Raw genomic sequence first — 20,288 nt, 5'->3', positions numbered from 1 at the left:
TATGGGGAATGTTAGTGTTTAGCACCAGAGGAAGGTTAGGTTTAGGTACTAGGGAGAAGTTAGGGTTATGCTATGGGGTTAGGTTTGGGTTAGGCACTAGGGGGAGGTTAGGGTTATGTTATTGGAGAAGGTAGGATTAGGCACTAGGGGAAGGTTAGGGTTAGGCTAGGGAGAAGGTTAGTGTTAGGTACTAGGGGGATGTTAGGGTTAGGCTATGGGAAAAGTTAGGGATAGGTATGAGTGGGAGTCAAGGGCTAGGCTATGGTGAAGGTTAGTGTTAGGCTCTAGGGGGAAGGTTAGGATTAGGCTATGGGGGAAAGCTAGGGGGGTTAGGCACTAGGAGGAGTTTATTGTTAGACTATGGAGGAAAGTTAGGGTTAGACACTAGGGGGTAGGGTTAGGCTATGGGGCAAGTTAGGGTTAGGCACTAAGGTGAGTTTAGGGCTAGGACATCAGGATTTTTATGATTATGCACTTGAGGGAGGATAAGATTAAGATATGGGATAAGTTTAGGATTAGGCAATAGGGGGAGGTTAGGGCTATGCACTAGGGTTATGTTAAGGTTATGCAATGGGGGAAGGTTAGGGTTAGGCACTAAGGGGACGTTAGGGTTAGGGTATGGGGGAAGGTTAGGTTTAGGCACTAGGGGATGTTAGGGTTAGGCTATGGGGAATGGTTAAGGTTTTGCAATAGGAGGATGTCAGGATCAGGCTATGGGGAATGTCAACATGGTGATTGTCACCATTATGAATACTGACATTTGAATGTCGATGTATCATACCTAACTCTGGTTACTGTTATCATTCAGGGTGCTGGGGAAACCAATTGCTTTTTTTCTTGCTCAGAAATACCCCTTCCTTTCGAGCACCTGAATGATATCACTAAGCTAATTGAGCATTTACCAATCTATATGTCTGTTGTGAGAGGCAGAGAGGTTCCTGCATTAGGAGGAGGTGCAGGCCTTGACATGCCACATGGAGCATTATGGGGTTGCTCCAAGGTAGGTAGCTCTTAGCTTAGACATATTTTAGTAAGGAGCCATTATCATGTGGCTCCTTGCTGGCTAATATTAGACCCAGATTGGGGTAATGGAGGTGTGAGGTGTGGTGCCTCTGGACTGGCTGGGCTGGATGGCTTTAGTGTGGCATACCTTTACATTCTATTAACACTTTTCACTTATTAATTTTCAAACACTATTTCTCTATTTTAATTACATTTCATGTTTGTATCACCCTCTCTATAGCTTCGGCTTCCTAAATACTAATTTATTAACACTATAGTTTTTTACACTGGTATGCCACACTGGGCTTTCTGGCTCATTCTGGTGTTTTGGGGTGCCACACCCTGCACCTAGATATAGCGCTAGGGACCCCAAATATACAGAGAGGCCTTGATGCGGCTTTGGGGCTTAACCACACATTTGCGCAAATATGTGTAACGAAGATCTCTGAATTCTATTATCATGTGGGATTTATATCTGGTTACTGTTATCATTCAGGGTGCTGGGGAAACCAATTGCTTTTTTTCTTGCTCAGAAATACAGTACCCCTTCCTTTCGAGCACCTGAATGATATCACTAAGCTAATTGAGCATTTACCAATCTATATGTCTAACCCACTGGAATGCAGAATCAAAGGAAGCTGTGAGTGCAAAAGTCCTTTATTCATATCAAATGAAAATGTATAGAGCATTGGCAAGTAGGAGCTTTGCAAAATGAATGGGATATAAAAGTGATGCAAAATAGAAATTTGGCATGGAAAAGCAGTAATGGGGGGAAAAAATTTGGAAGGTGACTAGCAATCCCAGGTAGAACCCCAACCCGTGATGTGGAGAGAGCCATGAGAACCATAGACCTGGCTATAGAGTAGCATATGTATTCCTTAATTCACGGGAAAGCATCTGCACGTGAAATGTGAGTAGTCTCGCAGACGTTTTATAAAGTGAAAGGTCTGATGAGAAGAAGCAACCTGAGGCGAACTTTGTACAGCACAAAGCCGAGTACATGAAGGAGTATATACTATATAGATAAAATGCTATCTCTCAGCATAACATTGGGTTACATATACGTAATCCCGGCAAGCGGAATGACGGCTGTCAATATCCCGACAGTGGGGCGAGCGCTAGGAGTCCCCTTGTGGGCTTGGATCTCTTCACACTCTATGGGTGTCGTGGACACCCACGAGTGGGAATAGCCCTCATGAGCTGGGATTCCGGTTGCCGGCATTGTCAGCTGTCGGGATGTCGGCATCGGTATCCTGGACGGCATTGTAACATCAGCAGGAGTCCAAGTAAGCTACAAGGATATGGCAATGGCAATACTGCACATTCTTACACCACAGTATGATTTCTCAGTAGTGGCTTTTAGTCATGCACTGCCGAGCTATTAGAGGCTGTCTGGGCCAATCAACTGCAGTTTCAGGAGTGCATACCTGTTATAACAAATGCTTAGAACTCTACCTTCATATCAAAGGGAGCAAAACCCACCAAAATATACAATAAACAATAAATGGAAAGATTATATTTACATTGCAGATTACCATTAAATGAGAGTTGTTGCTATACTGAAGATAATCATGTTGTACAACTGTAAGTTGCTGACTAGGGGGGTTAGTTAGAGTTGTTAACAAATCAAAAAAGTTAGCAATTGGGCAAAAGCATGTTGCACTGCAGGTGGGGCACAGGGCAGATATAACATGTGCTGAGAGAGTAATGCTGGCCATACATTAGGACAACTAGCGTTCGATCCGATTTCTCATATGATTTCCCTTCAATCCACTGTGGAACCCATCGCACATGATTTGGGTTTTTCTGCTGCGGGGTACACTGGGCTCCACAAGGATAGACATTGGGGTGTAGATTAGGATCTTAATCCGAGGCACCAACAGGCTCAAAGCTTTCACTGTTCCCAGAATGCATAGCGCCGCCTCCTCTATAACCCCGCCTCCCTGCACAGGAGCTCAGTTTTGTAGTTGGTGCTGCAGCAAGCAGGCACTTAACAGAGGGGCTGCCCCAGGCAGCCCTAAGAAGAGCTTTTTTGAAGAAAAAAGTGAAGACCACAAGGGCAGCAGCGGTGGTAAATGTCAGGAGACATTCACAGCTGCAGCTCCAGCTCTCCCCAGCGGCGCTGTACACTCCCGAGCCCTGGTTGCCGGGTAACAACAGCAGGAGGCTCCGGTTTTCTTCTCAGTAAGGCACACATAACGGGGGCTCTCCAGGATCGCGTGGCCGCGCTTCGGGAGGTGGTGAATGGGTTCTACTTGCGGGACACGGTCTTTATCGCGATCCGGCGCAGTCAGTGGGAGGCGGGCCGCGCGCGCTGGCAGTGGACACTGTGGCAGTACAGGCGATCCCACTAGATCACCAGGGCATGGGTGCAGGTCAGGTTTTCTCTCTAAACCATTTTCAGTAGTCCACAGTACCCGGTGGTTTTGCCAGCAGGGGAATAAGGCTTAGACCTGAAGCCCCTCCCCCAGCCCCAGGGCGCCATTTCCCGCAAATGTTCCCGCCCTGGAGCTGCATATCTGTCTCTTCCTCACTCCCTTTCAGTGTCTGGGTGTCATTATCTCTCAGCTTCACTGTTCCTGGGACTGCTTGGGCAAATCCTCCTGTGTAAAGCTGCCTGGTTGTCAGCGCTGTGACTTTACATGACACTTAAGTATTCTACCTGCCTTTTTAGACAGTGCTAGTTAAGAAAGAGTGCATTTAGTCAGGGTTTTCTAGTACAATTACCCTGTAAGATACATCCAGTTTTTACTGTGCAGTGTTATATCTATTGACTACATAGCTATATATATAAGCTAGTCCAGTGCAGTATTATTGTTAGTAATAACCTCTGCATTGTACAAACTGTGACTATCTGTGTGTGTATTAGCTAGCAGAGTGATGTTCATTTCGTGTCTTTCACTCAACTTGCTATCCCTATATTCTATAACCTGAGGGAGCTTGGTGCGTCAGGTTTATATTGATATAGGATTTTCACAAAGATATACTTTAATATGTATTTTTCTCTGTGTTTTAGTCACCATATCTCTCCTTTATCTCTGCTAGTGCTGAGTACACTGCGCAGGGGTTTGGGTAAGAGGCATTCTGCTGCTGCCAATTGTACTGTGTTACCTGATACTGCAAGTTATATCATGTCTGCTTCTGAGGGTAACGGTTCTGGGGCTGAACACACTGCCGGTGTTGCTGAAGCCACAGATCCCTATGAGGAGAATATAGCAGCTGTGGGCTCTGGTTCTGGGGGCTCCTTGCCCACCAGTGGGACTGTGGCAAAGGAGGTACATAATGACCCACCGTGGGCCGCATTTTCCACGCTTCTACATATGCTAGTTAATAAACTAACACCCCCTATGGGACCCCTATGCCGGTACAACCGTATGTGGTCCCTGCAGCTAACCCGCCGTGGGCGGACGATTTATCTGCCCAATTGAAGAAGTTGAACCAGTCCCTGACTACTAAAAAGTCTGATCAAATATCCAAGGGGTCCTCTAAGCGAGCGCTTGTCTCCTCACAACCCACTGCTGTCACTGACACCTCGTCTGATGAAGACGGCACTTACACTGACCCCACAGGTTCTGACTCAGATACGGCTGATGGGGAGGGTAGTTCACATGTGGATGTTCCTGATCTTTTGGAGGCTATTAAGTTAATTCTACAGATTATGGATGATCCCGAGCCATCCGTCCCTCCTAAGAAACCAGATAGGTTCAAGCATCAGAAGGTGATTAAACAAGTTTTACCTCATTCTGACCACCTAGTGGATATACGTCAGGAACCCTGGGAAAACCCGGGTACGAAGTTTTTGCCTCAAAAGAAGATGCTGGCTCGCTATCCCCTCGCGCCAGAGCTGTCTAAGAATTGGGAAACGCCTCCTCCAGTAGACTCACATGTGGCTAGGATGGTAGTTTCCTCAGCTCTACCTGTCACTACCGTCACGTCTCTAAAAGGGTCTACGGATAAACGTGTGGAGGGTTGTCTGAAAGCGATTTACATCCTCACGGGTGCTGCACAAAGGCCCACTATTGCAGCAACATGGGTTGCAGAGGCTATTGAAGCATGGGCCTTAGAGTTAGAAGCTGAAATCTCTTCTGACCATGCTAGACAATGCTTGTCATATATTGTCACAGCTTCTCGCTATATTAAAGAGGCGGCTTCTGATGCCGGTATCCTAGCAGCCAAGGCCTCTACTACGTCAGTCCTGGCTCGCCGGATATTGTGGCTGAGTTCCTGGTCTGTGGATCTGGACTCTAGAAAAACCCTTGAGGTACTCCCTTTCAAGGGAGATATTCTGTTTGGGGAGAACTTAAATAAGATAGTGGCTGACTTGGCTACTGCCTAAACTGCCTGTCTGCCAATTACCGCTACTTCTGTGTCGAAGGCTAAAGGTACTTCCTTTCGCCCCTTTCGTCCTTCAGGTAAAGCAAAAGGTCAGGCGTACAACAAGCAGGCCCGCACTTCCAAACCTGGTAAGCCAAGGCCCAAAAGAGCCTGGGCTGCCCATCAGGTCAGGCGTAAAACAAGCAGGCCCGCACTTCCAAACCTGGTAAGCCAAGGCCCAAAAGAGCCTGGGCGGCCCATCAGCCAGCTTCCAAGGGCGATAAGCCTGCCGCATGACGGGGCGGGCCTCCCCCTGGGGGATCCCAGGGTGGGGGGCCGGCTTCTAGGGTATACCCAGGAATGGTTGAAGACCACTTCAGATGCCTGGGTATAGGAAGTCGTCACTCGAGGTTACGCCATAGCCTTCAAAAACAGACCCCCTCATCGATTTTGCCGGACAGACGTCCCGTTGGACCAGACAAAGGCAAACACTCTGCATTCGGTGGTACAGACCCTCCTGGATACAGGAGTCGTAGTACAGGTGCCTCTTGCGCAAAGGATCGGGGGTACTATTCTCCGCTGTTTCTAGTCCCGAAACCGAATGGGTTTTCCCGGCCCATTCTCAACCTCAAGGCATTGAACAGGTTTGTGAAGGTTTCCAAGTTCCGTATGGAAACCCTTCGCTCTATAGTTCTGGCCTTGGAACCTGGGGACTACATGGTCTCCCTGGATATACAGGATGCTTACCTGCATATTCATATAGCAGCGTCACATCAGCAATACCTGAGGTTTGCTATTGGCAACCTCTATTACCAGTTTCGGGCGTTACCTTTTGGTTTAACAACGGCTCCGCGAGTCTTCACCAAAGTCATTGCGGTGCTGACGGTGGTACTCCGCCGTCAAGGGGTCAGGATACTGCCGTATCTAGACGACTTGTTAATCCTGGCAAATTCACCAGAACGTCTCCTCTGTCATCTAGATATGACGGTCTGGTTTCTACAAGCCCACGGGTGGTTCATCAACTGGAAGATATCCTCCCTGGTCCCTGCTCAGAGCATGGTGCATCTGGGAGCGCTATTGGACACTCACAATCAGAGGTTGTTCTTGTGTCAGGAGAAAGTCCTGAAGCTTCAGGACAGGATTCGTTGCTTCCTTTCTCGTCCGCAAGTGTCAATACATTCGGCGATGCAGGTGCTGGGCCTCATGGTGTCAGCATTCGACATGGTGGAGTATGCTCAATTCCATTCTCGCCCCCTCCAGAGGCTGATTCTAGCCAAGTGGGACGGCCTGCCTCACCGGATCAGGTCTCAAATTATCTCATTGACTCCGGAGGTCCGTCTGTTGCTGCGCTGGTGGCTCCAGGACCAACAATTGTGCAGGGGCCGTCCCTTCTGGATATCCAACTGGGTCCTGTTGACGACAGATGCCAGTCTAAGAGGTTGGGGCATGGTGCTGGAGTAACACTCCCTTCAGGGTCGGTGGACCATGGAGGAGTCCCTCCTCTCAATCAACATTCTGGAATTGCGAGCGGTCTTCAATGCATTGAACCTAGCCCAGCATTTAATTCAGAACCATCCTGTTCAGGTGCAGTCAGACAACGCCACCACAGTGGCTTACATAGGGGGTAATTCCAAGTTGATCACAGCAGGAAATTTTTTAGCAGTTGGTCAAAACCATGTGCACTGCAGGGGAGCCAGATATAACATGTGCAGAGAGAGTTAGATTTGGGTGGGTTATTTTGTTTCTGTGCAGGCCTGCAGGGTAAATACTGGCTGCTTTATTTTTCCACTGCAATTTAGATTGCAGATTGAACTCACCACACCCAAATCTAACTCTCTCTGCACATGTTATATCTGCCTCCCCTGCAGTGCACATGGTTTTGCCCAACTGCTAAAAAATTTCCTGTTGCGATCAACTTGGAATTACCCCCATATATTATCAAGGCGGCACTCGAAGCCGTCTGGCAATGATGGAAGTCTCACGGATTCTACATTGGGCGGAACGCCATCTACCGGCCATATCGCCAGTCTTCATTCCGGGAGTCCTGAATTGGGAAGCGGACTTTCTCAGTCGTCAGGACGTACATGCCGGCGAGTGGGGCCTCCATCCAGAAGTGTTTCAACTTCTAGTGGAAAGGTGGGGCCTTCCAGATGTAGATCTGATGGCGTCTCGACACAATCACAAGGTTCCGGTCTTCGGAGCAAGGACAAGAGATCCTCAAGCAGCATTCGTGGATGCACTGGTGGTGCCGTGGAGGTTAAGGCTGCCGTACATGTTCCCTGCGGTGTCACTCCTGCCCAGGGTAATTCGGAAGTTCAAGCAAGAAAAAGGAATTCTGCTTCTCATAGCTCCAGCGTGGCCCAGACGGCACTGGTTCTCAGACCTGCAAGGCCTATCGTCAGAGCGTCCAATTCTACTTCCACAACGCCCAGACCTCCTCGTTCAGGGCCCCTGTGTCTACCAGGACCTAGCCCGGCTGTCTTTGACAGTGTGGCTCTTGAAGCTTCCGTCTTGAGGGCTAAAGGGTTTTCTGAGGCGGTCATTCAAACTATATTGCGGGCCCGTAAACCGGCTTCTGCTCGGATTTACTATAGGGTCTGGCATTCTTACTTTGTTTGGTGCTCATCTAACAATTATGACGCTTCCAAGTTTAGTACAGCCAAGTTGTTGGCTTTTCTTCAGCAGGGCCTGGACTTAGTCCTGCGTCTGGCCTCCCTCAAGGTTCATATTTCTGCCTTGTCGGTGTGGTTTCAGAGAAAAATTGCGACCTTACCTGATGTGCATACCTTTACTCAGGGTGTGTTGCATATCCAACCTCCCTATGTCCAGCCTGTGGCTCCTTGGGACTTGTCGTGGTTTTGGAGGCGTTACAAGAGTCTCCGTTTGAACCTCTTGATTCAGCTGATCTTAAGTGGCTTTCCCTTAAGGTGGTGTTTCTGCTGGCTATTGCTTCAGCTAGAAGAGTGTCGGATTTGGGTGCCTTGTCCTGTAGTTCCCCATATCTGATATTTCACCGTGACCGGGCGGTTCTTAGGACTTGTCCCGGATATTTACCTAAGGTGGTTTCCTCGTTCCACCTTAACCAGGAGATTGTGGTTCCGGCACTTGTTTCTCCTGATCTGTCTCCCAAAGAGAGGTCTTTGGATGTGGTACGGTCTCTCTGTATCTATGTGAAGAGAACTGCTTCTATTAGGAAATCTGATTCTCTCTTTATACTGTTTGGATTTCACAAATGTGGCTGGCCTGCTCACAAGCAAACTTTGGCCAGATGGATTAGAATGGTGATTGCACATGCTTATGTGAAGGCTGGTCTGTCAGCTCCTGCTCACATTACGGCCCATTCTACTCGGTCTGTTGGACCTTCTTGGGCGGCCTGCCGTGGTGCGACCCTTGAACAATTGTGCAAAGCAGCTACGTGGTCCTCAGTGAACACGTTCATAAGGTTCTATGCCTTCGATACTGCCGCTTCCCAGGATGCTTCCTTTGGACGCCGGGTTCTTGTGCCTGCTACAGTGCGTCCCCTCCCATAAGGTACTGCTTTGGGACATCCCCAATGTCTATCCTTGTGGAGCCCAATGTACCCCGCAGCAGAAAACGAGATTTATGGTAAGAACTTACCTTTGTTAAATCTCTTTCTGCGAGGTACACTGGGCTCCACAAGGCGCCCACCCTGACACACTTAGTTTCTTTGGGTTGGTATGGCATTAGCCGCTGACACTTCTCTTGTCGTGAGAGTGTGGTGTATGTGGCTACTAACCGTTGTCGTCTCTTTTACTGCTACTGCAGTGGGCTGGTTAACTAAAAACTGAGCTCCTGTGCAGGGAGGCGGGGTTATAGAGGAGGCGGCGCTGTGCATTCTGGGAACAGTCAAAGCTTTGAGCCTGTTGGTGCCTCGGATCAAGATCCTACTCTACACCCCAATGTCTATCCTTGTGGAGCCCAGTGTACATCGCAGAAAGAGATTTAACAAAGGTAAGTTCTTACCATAAATCTCGGGGTTTTTTTTGCATAAGATGAATCATACGATCTATCGTACGATCGTATGCCTCACCTAGCACGTGATCACAAAAATAAAAGTATTTTAAAAGGACACTGATTGTATGCTCCATCGTACGATGCATCGTATGTGCATACAATGAGGCTAATTCAGGTTGGATCGCAAATTGCGATACAACCAGAATTATTACGATCGCCCCACGGATGTATGAGCAGCGCCCACACTTTCTGCGGGGGGGAGGGGGGCGTAGAAAATGTGATGGCCTCTGCCTGTCATTCAGGCAAGGCGGTCGCAGGGTGGGTGGGACGGCAACACTCCGTTTCCAGGGCGGAGATGGAACGTTGCGGGGACGGTGTGGCGCAAACGGGGTGTGGTAGAGCGTGGCGTGATCACGGTGGCTGCATCACTAGTTTCTACAATGAACAAGAAATTGCGATGAGACCACAATTTCTGCTTCATAAAGGGGGAGGGGAGGCGGGCAGAATGCTGGGCGGCCTTGCCCTGCGATGGGTGGCCCCCAGAATGCTAGGAAAAGGAATGCAAATTTTGCTAATTAGCAGAATTTGCAATCCTTACTAAATTAGGCCAAAGGTGCATACAATTATGACGGATAATATGGGCTGCACATATAATTATTTGATGCAACATTTAACCAACAGGGATGCACCTTGCATTGTAATCCTGCCAAAAACACATATGATGTGTACACAATGCGTCACATGATGCGTTGAAATTTTGTCCAGTTGCTAATTGTTTTTGTCCAGTTGCTATTTTTTTGTGTTTGCAACTCTGAATAACCCCCTATGTTTCCGCCGTAGTAATTAGTTATACGGACAGTAGAAAAAGGGAGGTTGCATCATTAAAATGCCAGATTTCAACTGATATACTGTATATTACAAACAGGGCCGGCTCGAGGCATGTTCGACTCGAGCGGCCGCGCAGGGCGCCACCCTTAATGGGCGCCATGCGCTGGCACCGCCATGTCGGAGCCTGGAGCCGGCCCTGATCTCCCCTGCTGTCCCGGCTGACACTGCTGTGTGCGCCGCCGCTGTGTGCGCTATGCGATGCCGGCGTCTGATGTCAGACACCGGCGCCGCTCAGCACGCGCAGACAGCACAGACAGCGGGCGCGCACAGCAGCACTCCCCCTCCCTCGGCACAGCAGGTACTGGGGGCATATGTGGCACTGTTGGGGGCATTTATCTGGCACTGTGGGGGGCATTTATCTGGCACTGTGGGTGGCATTTATCTGGCACTGTGGGGGCATTTATCTGGCACTGTGGGGGGCATTTATCTGGCACTGTGGGTGGCATTTATCTGGCACTGTGGGGGTATTTATCTGGCACTGTGGGGGGCATTCATTTATCTGGCACTGTGGGGGGCATTCATTTATCTGGCACTGTGGGGGGCATTCATTTATCTGGCACTGCGGGGGGACGGGACATTTATCTGTGCACTGTGAGGGGGCATTAATGTATCTGGCACTGTGGGGGCATTTCTGGCACTGTGGGGGCATATCTGCGCTGTGGGGGCATTTATGTATCTGCACTGTGGGGGCATGTATGTATCTGGCACTGTGGGGGCATTTCTGTATCTGGCACTGGGGGGGCATATCGGCACTGGGGGGGTATTTATGTATCTGGCACTGTGGGGGTATATCTGCACTGTGGGGGCACTTATTTATCTGGCACTGGGGGCACTTATTTATCTGGCACTGTGGGGGCATTTATTTATCTGGCACTGTGGGGGGCATTTATTTATCTGGCACTGTGGGGGGCATTTATTTATCTGGCACTGTGGGGGCACATCTGGCACTGGGGGCATTAATGTATCTGGCACTGTGGGGGCATTAATGTATCTGACACTGTGGGGGGCAATAATGCATCTGGCACTGTGTGGGCACTTATGCATCTGGCACTGGGGGCATTTATGCATCTGGCAATGTGTGGGCATTTATATATCTGGCACTGGGGGCATTTATGTATCTGGCCCTGTGGGGGCATATCTGGCACTGTGGGGGCATTTTTATATATGGCACTGTGGGGACATATCTGGCACTGTGTGGGCATTTTTATATCTGGCACTGTGGGGGCACTTATGTATCTGGCACTGTGTGGGCACTTATGTATCTGGCACTGTGGGGGGCATATCTGCACTGTGGAGGCATTTATGTATCTGGCACTGTGGGGGGCATATCTGCACTGTGGAGGCATTTATGTATCTGGCACTTTGGGGGCATTTATGTATCTGAACTGTGGGTGCATATCTGGCACTGTGTGGCCATTTATGTAGCTGGCACTGCTGGGGGGGGCATGTCACGTGTAGCTGGCACTGCTGGGGAGCATGTCGCGTGTAGCTGGCACTGCTGGGGGGCATGTCGCGTGTAGCTGGCACTGCTGGGGGGCATGTCGCGTGTAGCTGGCACTGCTGGGGGGCATGTCACGTGTAGCTGGCACTGCTGGGGGGCATGTCACGTGTAGCTGGCACTGCTGGGGGGCATGTCACGTGTAGCTGGCACTGCTGGGGAGCATGTTATGTAGTGTTCCTGCTAGGCGTCTGTGGCTAGGCAATGTGTCTCAGTTATCTCCCTGGTGCAATGTGTCTCAGTGCTGTGCCTGGCGCAAAGTGTATAGGAGGTTCTACCTGGTGCAGTGTGTATTAGCTGCACTACTGTGTGGTGTAATGCAAATTGCCACTATTATGTGGCCACGTACCTTCCCCACGAAGTAACTCCCCTTAATTTTTGCTGCGCGCCTTCGCCGCGCACTGTCCATGCTTTCACATATAGGTATGGGAACAACAAGCATTATGTACATCATTTTGCCCTCCTAACTTAAAAATGTGCCCTCCCTGTGATCAGCACCATGCCCTAAAAAGTGAACACTATCATGTGTAGCTGGCACTGCTGGGGGGCATGTCATGTGTAGCTGGCACTGCTGCGGGGCATGTCATGTGTAGCTGGCACTGCTGCGGGGCATGTCATGTGTAGCTGGCACTGCTGCGGGGCATGTCATGTGTAGCTGGCACTGCTGCGGGGCATGTCATGTGTAGCTGGCACTGCACATTATGTGTATCTGGCACTATACTGGAGACATTGTGTGTAAAGAACACTACTGTGGCTATGTGAAAGGCTGCTAATTGTGTGAAAATGTGTTTATAGTTTGATGATATGAAGTTACGAGGCCACGCCCACTTTTCCAGAGGCCACACCCACTTTTCCGGGAGCGGCGCGCATGGGGGGGGGGGGGGGGGCGCTTTTACATTTTCTCGCTCAGGGTGCTAGCAGGCCTGGAGCCGGCCCTGATTACAAAAAGGTCTCTGAAGTGACATGGGGGGTCATTCCGAGCTAAATTTAGCACAGCTACGATCGTAAACTCAGACATGCGGGGGGACGTCCAGCACTGGGCTAGCGCGCCCTGCATGTCTGTGCCGCCCCCCACCCCCCTCCGCACAAATACAAAAGCATCGCACAGCGGCAATGCCTTTGTATTTTAGGAGTAACTCCCGGCCAGTGCAGCTCCTGCGGCTGGCCTGGAGTTACTCGTCGCTCCCGCTGGCCACAGCGGCTGCGTGACACATCACGCAGCCACCGCGGCCTGCCCCCCCAACGGTCCAGCCACGCCTGCGTTGGCCTGACCGCTCCCCCTAAACATCGGCTTAACGCCGACGTTCAGCCCCCTCCCGCCCAGAGACCGCTTCTGTCTCAGAGGCGATCGCTGGGCACCGACGACTGCCATGCGCCGGCGCACTGCGGCACCGGTGTATGCGCAGTTCCGACCCGATCGCTGCGCTGTGACAAACTGCAGCGAGCGATCGGGTCGGAATGAGCCCTATGGCTATTGCTATAGATTAATTGTAATCTGGGCAGAGTGTTTGTTCTCATTACCGTTTCCTTTTGTGAGCAGTGTCATGATCGGTATTTCCGCCCTATGTCCGAAATCATCAGCTTGGGTGATGAGAGCGTCCTTCACCGCTTTGTATCCAGCAATTATCACCACCTTCTTGGGTCCAAACTGTACAGTAAAGACTTCTCCATATTTCTCAGAAAGCTGCAAAATATTACCATGTGCAATTGAATGAAAGTTTAACATTTTCCCTTCAGTCAAAGCATTTTCAAAAAGTACTATCTCCTATATAATTGCCCAGATCTGTCACTCTGTGACTGTGTGGCTAACGCTGGGCGGAGTCACAGTCACAGAGTCACAGAGCTAGGCCAATTGGAGGAGGAGGAGGAGGACGGCACCCCTCAGTCAGTCAGAGCTGCCGCTGTATGTATGGCCGCTCTGTCCCCCGCCCCCACCTCCTCCTCTCTCCCCGGCTCCATCTCCTCCTGCCCGACCATCGGAGACTCCCTGGCTCTCACTGCTGCCACGGACCACACGCTCCCCTGATACACTGCACTGCTGAACTACATGCATAAACTGCACACATTACATATATATATATATATATATATATACACACATACATACACTACACTACATATACTGCTGCACTACATAAATACACTACACACATTATATATATATATATATATATATATATATATATATATATATATATATACACACATAAAAGGGAATGTCCCACATTCTCACCCAACCAAAACAACCGCTGAGGTGCCAATCAGAGTCTCATCCCACAAAGGAATGAACCCATGGTACAGTGCAGAGTTTTCCACTAACCGTGGAAATGATAGCACTCTCCAGACAAAAATCAATGAAGTCAAAATAATATCTTTACTTATAAAAATCAAAAAACAGTTCCACATATAATGGTAATCTCTGACCAACGTTTCGGTCCCCAATCAGGACCTTTCTCAAGGTATCCAACAATCCAGCTGTGTCAAAGAGTCAAAAATATGCAGTTTACATGGAGTGGAACCAGACAAGCAGAACACGCCTCCCAGGCCTGTGTTAAATACCCAACAAACCAGGAAGTGACACCAGATCACTTCTGCTGCTCACAGCTGCATTCCAAAGGGCGGAAGTGACATCACTTCCGGCCATATATACATCACTTCCTGTCAAGGCTGCTTGGTTAAATCAACAATTCTGTACATTTGTATAACAGTGTAGATACAATGTCAGGGGGCATATAACACATATAAGTAGCCTTTACTGGTCACCATCTCCAAAATTTCCACGGGACCGGCGCAAGCTTAATGTGTGCCGGTCACCATGGAAACCACTCGGTACCCCGCGACGTCACTTCCGGGTGCGCGTACAAGTAAATTGTGTCGCACTGCCACACTGGTGATCGGGGCCCTGAGGGACATAATAGAGTATTCTGTACACCAATTACTTAAGGCATAATATAAAACTGCTGACGGGCATTGGAGTGCCGCAGGTTGCCATGGTGACACCAGGGTCACCGTAACGTCACTTCCGGGGGTGCGGTCACAGCAAGCTGTGGCATGTAACCATGGTGACTGCCGGTTTCTTATCGTGCAGCCAACAGTGTAGTGGGCAATCCACCAAAAGCAAATCAGTATGAGTAATAATAAATTTATACAGGGGCTAATACATAACACTACACATTTGGGCATAGCAGAGACCTGGGAGTGTACACAGCACAAAGTATAACATTGGATAGAAAAATATACACCAGATTCAGTTATATAATATATATGAAAAATAACATATCTTACTGTACCAATCTAACTACTATTATATTTTATTTTATTTTCATATTTTTATATATTTTTTTAGATTTTTTTTATTTTTATATATTTTATAAAAGAAGGACTAATAAACTAAAGTCTACCTACCACCATACAAACAACTTGTACTACCCAACTATTTATTTAAGAAAAATGGAAAGCGGAATATTTTCGTTCATCCCTTTTGGGGCGATAGTGTCCAATCGATGAATCCAGTAGCTCTCTTTCTTACGCAAAGAGAGCATGCGATCGCCACCGCATACCAGTGGCGGAATCCAGTCTATAAGCTTAGAGTGGAGGTTTGATACTTGATGACGATGGTTCAAAAAATGTCGTGGTACTGGTTGCTCTGCTGTGCCAGATTCTATTGCCTGATGTATCGTTGTACGATGGTTTGCCATCCGATCGTGAAAGCGTCTTGTGGGCATACCCACATAATAAAGGCCACAGGGACAGGTCAAGATATAAATAACGAAGTCCATAGTGCAATGGAGTTTGAATTTGATATCAATCGGCCAACCAGAATGGGGATGTGGAAATGTGGATCCAATGAGCATGCTCCTACAGGTAACACAGCCAGTACATTTATAGCATCCCGGTGTTCCTTCATACAGCCATTTAGTTGAAGGGGCCTTCTGTGGGTGTACCAGCGGTCTAAGTAGCAATTGTTTGAGATTTGGTGCCCTCCTATAGGCCATCAGTGGTGGTCTAGTTGCTTTTAAATTTAAATGCGTGTCTGTGGTGAGAATCGGACAATGTTTTCGGATAGAGCTGCCACATTTGTTGGAGAAATTGTCAAAAGTACTTGCAAACACCATGAGACTGACTTGCCCAGGTGGCTTTTCACTGACGTCCGAGCCCTGGAACCTGTGTCTGGCCCTGTTCAAACATTGTTGGATAATTGTATCACTGTACCCACGTTCACGAAATCGAGTTGTACACTCACGCAATTGTTCTTCCATTGTTTCCATCTTAGTGTTGTTTCTCATTACTCGCAAAAATTGAGATACCGGTAGATTGTCTTTAAGTGCTGGTGGATGTTGGCTACTTGCCAGTAGCAGAGTATTCCTGTCAGTTGGTTTCCTGAAAAGACTCGTTTGAATAATGCCATCTTCTACCGTTATATTGATGTCAAGAAAGCTCATCTGGGAAACACTTGATGAACTAGTAAATTTAACTGGCTTATCCAGAGCATTTAGGGCTGTAACTATATCATTAAAGGTATCTGCAGTGCCTATCCATAGCATGAACACGTCGTCGATGAAGCGTTTGTAGAATGCAATTTGTGGTCCATATATAGGAAGAATATGTGTCTGTTCAAAAGCTGGCATAAAGATATTTGCATACGACGGTGCCAGGTTAGAACCCATCGCTGTTCCTGAGCGCTGTATGAAGTACTCGTCACGATACATGAAGTGGTTACATTTTAGTACCAGTTCTGCCAGCTCTAGTAGGAACTCTCCAGGTGGCCCATCCGGTGGATATTGTCTCAGGGATTCCGCAAGTGCCTGTAGCCCTTGGTCATGGGGAATAACCGTGTATAAAGAACACACATCCATGGTTGCCAACAGCATTGTGTCCATTCCTGATTGGATACTGGAGAGTTTTTGCAAAAAATCCGATGAGTCCTTTATGAAGCTATCGCTCTGTTGCACTATGGTCTGCAAAAAGGAATCCACATATATTGCCAATGGTTGCAATAGTGAGTTCCGGGCTGATATTATCGGCCTGCCTGGTGGGTGAGAGAGGGTTTTATGTATTTTGGGAAGGGTATAAATAATCGGGCAAACCGGATGTTCAACTGTCAGAAAATCAAAAGTATTCTTATCAATCCATTTGCAACCCAAGCCCCTTTGTAGGGTACAATCCACCGTGGCTTTAAAGCCTCCAATGGGATTTGTCTTTTGGCTGCTGTAGGTGGTACTATCAGAGAGTTGTCTCGTGATTTCCGCATTGTAGTCGGTCCAATCCTGAACCAATACCGCTCCACCCTTATCAGCTGGTCTAATGACAATACTGGAATCTTGTTTCAAAGAAACCAATGCCTGTTTCTCTGCTTTTGTTAGATTGTCTAATCGTGTATTAGGTGTGGCCGTATGCATATCATGTTCAACCACCCGTCATTCTGTACTGCGGGACTCTGCCTGACATAATGTGTACAACATGCTCTACCTGGCGTAATGTGTATAATGTGCTCTGCCTGGCCTAATGTGTACAATGTGCTCTGTCTGACATAATCTGTATAACGTGCTCTGCCTGGCGTAATGTGTATAACATGCTCTGCCTGGCGTAATGTGTATAACGTGCTCTACCTGGTGTAATGTGTATAACGTGCTCTGCCTGGCCTCATGTGTATAATGTGCTCTACCTGGGGGGGGGGGGGAGCCTGCCTATTTTGTCAGTCCCGGGCCCCACAATTTCGGGTGGCAGCCCTGTTACTCATACTGATTTGCTTTTGGTGGATTGCCCACTACCCTTTTGGCTGCACGATAAGAAACCAGCAGTCACCATGGTTACATGGCACAGCTTGTTGTGACCGCACCCCCGGAAGTGACGTTCGGGTGACCCTGGTGTCACCATGACAACCCGCAGCGCCCCAATACCTGTCAGCAGTTTTATATTATGCCTTAAGTAATTGGTGTACAGAATGTCCCTCAGGGCCCCGATCACCAGTGTGGCAGTGCAACACAATTTACTTGTGCTCACACCCGGAAGTGATGTCGCGGGGTGTTTTGTTCATACGTTTGTAAATCCTGTCATCAGGACACAGAGACATGTGAGTTCACTGCTGTGCTGTTTATTCCCTCCAACTCCAGGCACACTGTACACTAGACCACCCACTTCCCAGCATTCCCCTGGTCCCAGGGACCATCACTAAAGATTCAGGCTTACACCTATTAGTAAGGGAGTGTCTACAAATATTAATACACTAACATCACATCCTCTTTTCTTTAAAGATAAGCCCTGTACGCTTCAATGCAATAATTAACAACGTCATATTAAGAACATCATCTAACACGTTTCAATGAGTCTCTCAAGTCTGCGTATTTCCCTTTTGGGTCTTTCACACACAGTCTGTGTTTCATCGACCATGTTGGACCTCTAGAATTGTGGTTGGTTCACCATTATCAGGATCATCATACATGTCAGATGAAGGGTATTCTTCAGTCATGTTGTCGTAATTATGGTTAGGTTGAGATCTTAAATCCACCCGATTTCTTCTTACTTCCATTCCATGCTCTGTACGTATAGTATAAGATCTTGGTGCTACTTGTGCTTGCGCAATACCTTTCTGCACCCAAATACCTTCCTCGTGATCTCTGAGACGGACTTGGTCACCTGATTTTAGATCAGATAAGCTTTTTGCTCGCCTGTCATGGAACAGTTTCTGTTTCGCCTGTTGACGTTCCTTACTCAGTCTGACCAATGCTGAGTTATGTGTATTAAGCAGTTCATCATGTATCGGGAGATTTGCTCTAATCCTCCTTCCCATCAGCATTTGTGCAGGAGAAAGTCAATTCTGTAAAGGTGTACTGCGGTAGATTAAAAGACTTTTGTAGAAATCTTCTTTACCTTCTTGAGCTTTTTTCATGAGACTCTTTACAGTTTTTACTGAACTTTCCACCAACCCATTTGAGCGTGTATAGTGGGGATTTGACGTAGTATGGACAAATTCCCACTCATCAGCAAATTGTCTAAATTCAGCACTGGAAACCTGAGGACCATTGTCAGTGAACACTTCCATAGGAACACCATGCCTTGCAAAGATTGACTTCATGCAATTGATTACGGCTTTACTAGTAGTTGTATGTAGTGTCTTCACCTCAGGGTAGTTAGAGTAATAATCAGTCACGACAATGTACGTTTTCCCATTACAATCAAACAAATCTGCGCCAACTTTCTGGTACGGTCTCTCTGGCACTGTGTGAGGACTCAGTGGCTCGACTTGTTGCTTCGGTCTATACGTAAGACATAATTCACATGTAGCTGTAGTCTGTGCTATGTCTTGGTTCATTCTTGGCCAATACATAACTTCACGCGCTCTCCGCTTACATTTTTCTTCTCCTAAGTGGCCTTCATGTATCTTGCACAGCATAGTTTTTATTAGGCGTGCAGGTATGACAAACCTATTGCCTTTGTAAATAATACATCGACAACTGTAAGGTCACTGCGGTACATCCAATAATCATGGATAGACAGCGGGCACGCATGTTTTTCTGCTGGCCAACCTTTCGGAATGATATCTTTCAACACTTTCATTGTGTCATCTGTCTCAGTTCCTTTCCTAATCTGTTCTTGTCTTGCAAGAGACACTGGTAGAGAAGCTACGATCAAATTAACATAGGCTTCTATCTCTTCATCCATCAGACTTTTGGAACCTTTACTTTTGTCCATAGCACGAGAAAGTGTATCAGCAATGTACATGTATTTGCCGGGACAGTACAGCAAGTGTACATCATATTTCTGTAGTCTGATAAGCATTCGTTGAATTCTCATGGGACAGTCATGTAATGATTTAGTCATCATAGCTACCAATGGCTTGTGGTCTGTTTCCACTGTAAATGTTTGACCATATACAAACTGATGAAATCGCTCACATGCATATGTGATCGCTAGAAGTTCTTTTTCTATCTGAGCATACCTTGTTTCAGCACTTGTCAGTGCTCTTGATGCATAGATTACTGGTTGCCATGTATCCTCATGTTCTTGTAACAGCACTGAGCCTAGGCCAAATTGCGAAGCATCTGCTGAAATTCTTATTCTTTTCGCAGGATCAAAGAATTTTAGCACTGGTTGCTCTGTAATGATCTGTTTCAAGTTTTCCCAACTTTCTTCTTGTTCATGTGATCACATCCACTCGTTATCTTTGTCCAACAACCATCTAAGAGAGGCTGTTCGTTCAGAGAGTTGAGAAATAAACTTTCCTAAGTAAGTAATCATTCCTAGGAATCTTCTGACGTCGTCTTTGTTGTTAGGACGTTCCATGTTCACTATGGCTGATATTTTCTTTGGGTCTGGTTTTACACCTTGATCCGAGACCACGTTGCCCATAAAGGTAAGTGTATTCACGCCAAATTCACATTTGTCCTTGTTTAGCTTTAGATTCACTTTCTTGACAAGTTCCATTACTTGTCTCAATCTAGAATCATGTTCTTCCTTTGTAGATCCCCAGACAATAATGTCATCCATCATTGTTTCAACACCTGGAATATGTTCAAAAATCATGTGTATCTTTTTGTGATATACTTCTGGAGCAGACAATATTCCATATGGTAGTCGAAGAAATTTGTATCGACCTTCTGGTGTATTAAAT

General features: G+C 47.6%; 1 protein-coding gene across 1 annotated transcript in view; it reads right to left on the bottom strand.

Moving 5' to 3' along the window:
- LOC134945327 (cytochrome P450 2K1-like) overlaps nt 1-20,288 on the bottom strand; it is a 228,138-nt gene that overhangs the window by 175,388 nt on the left and 32,462 nt on the right. Inside the window, exon 2 of the mRNA XM_063934531.1 lies at nt 13,199-13,361. Coding sequence (XP_063790601.1) covers nt 13,199-13,361 — 163 coding nt within the window. The remainder of the gene's footprint in view (nt 1-13,198; nt 13,362-20,288) is intronic.

Source organism: Pseudophryne corroboree, chromosome 7, assembly GCF_028390025.1.
Source record: "Pseudophryne corroboree isolate aPseCor3 chromosome 7, aPseCor3.hap2, whole genome shotgun sequence".
Classification (NCBI taxonomy): Eukaryota; Metazoa; Chordata; class Amphibia; order Anura; family Myobatrachidae; genus Pseudophryne; species Pseudophryne corroboree.
This window is presented reverse-complemented; position numbering and strand designations above follow the sequence as displayed.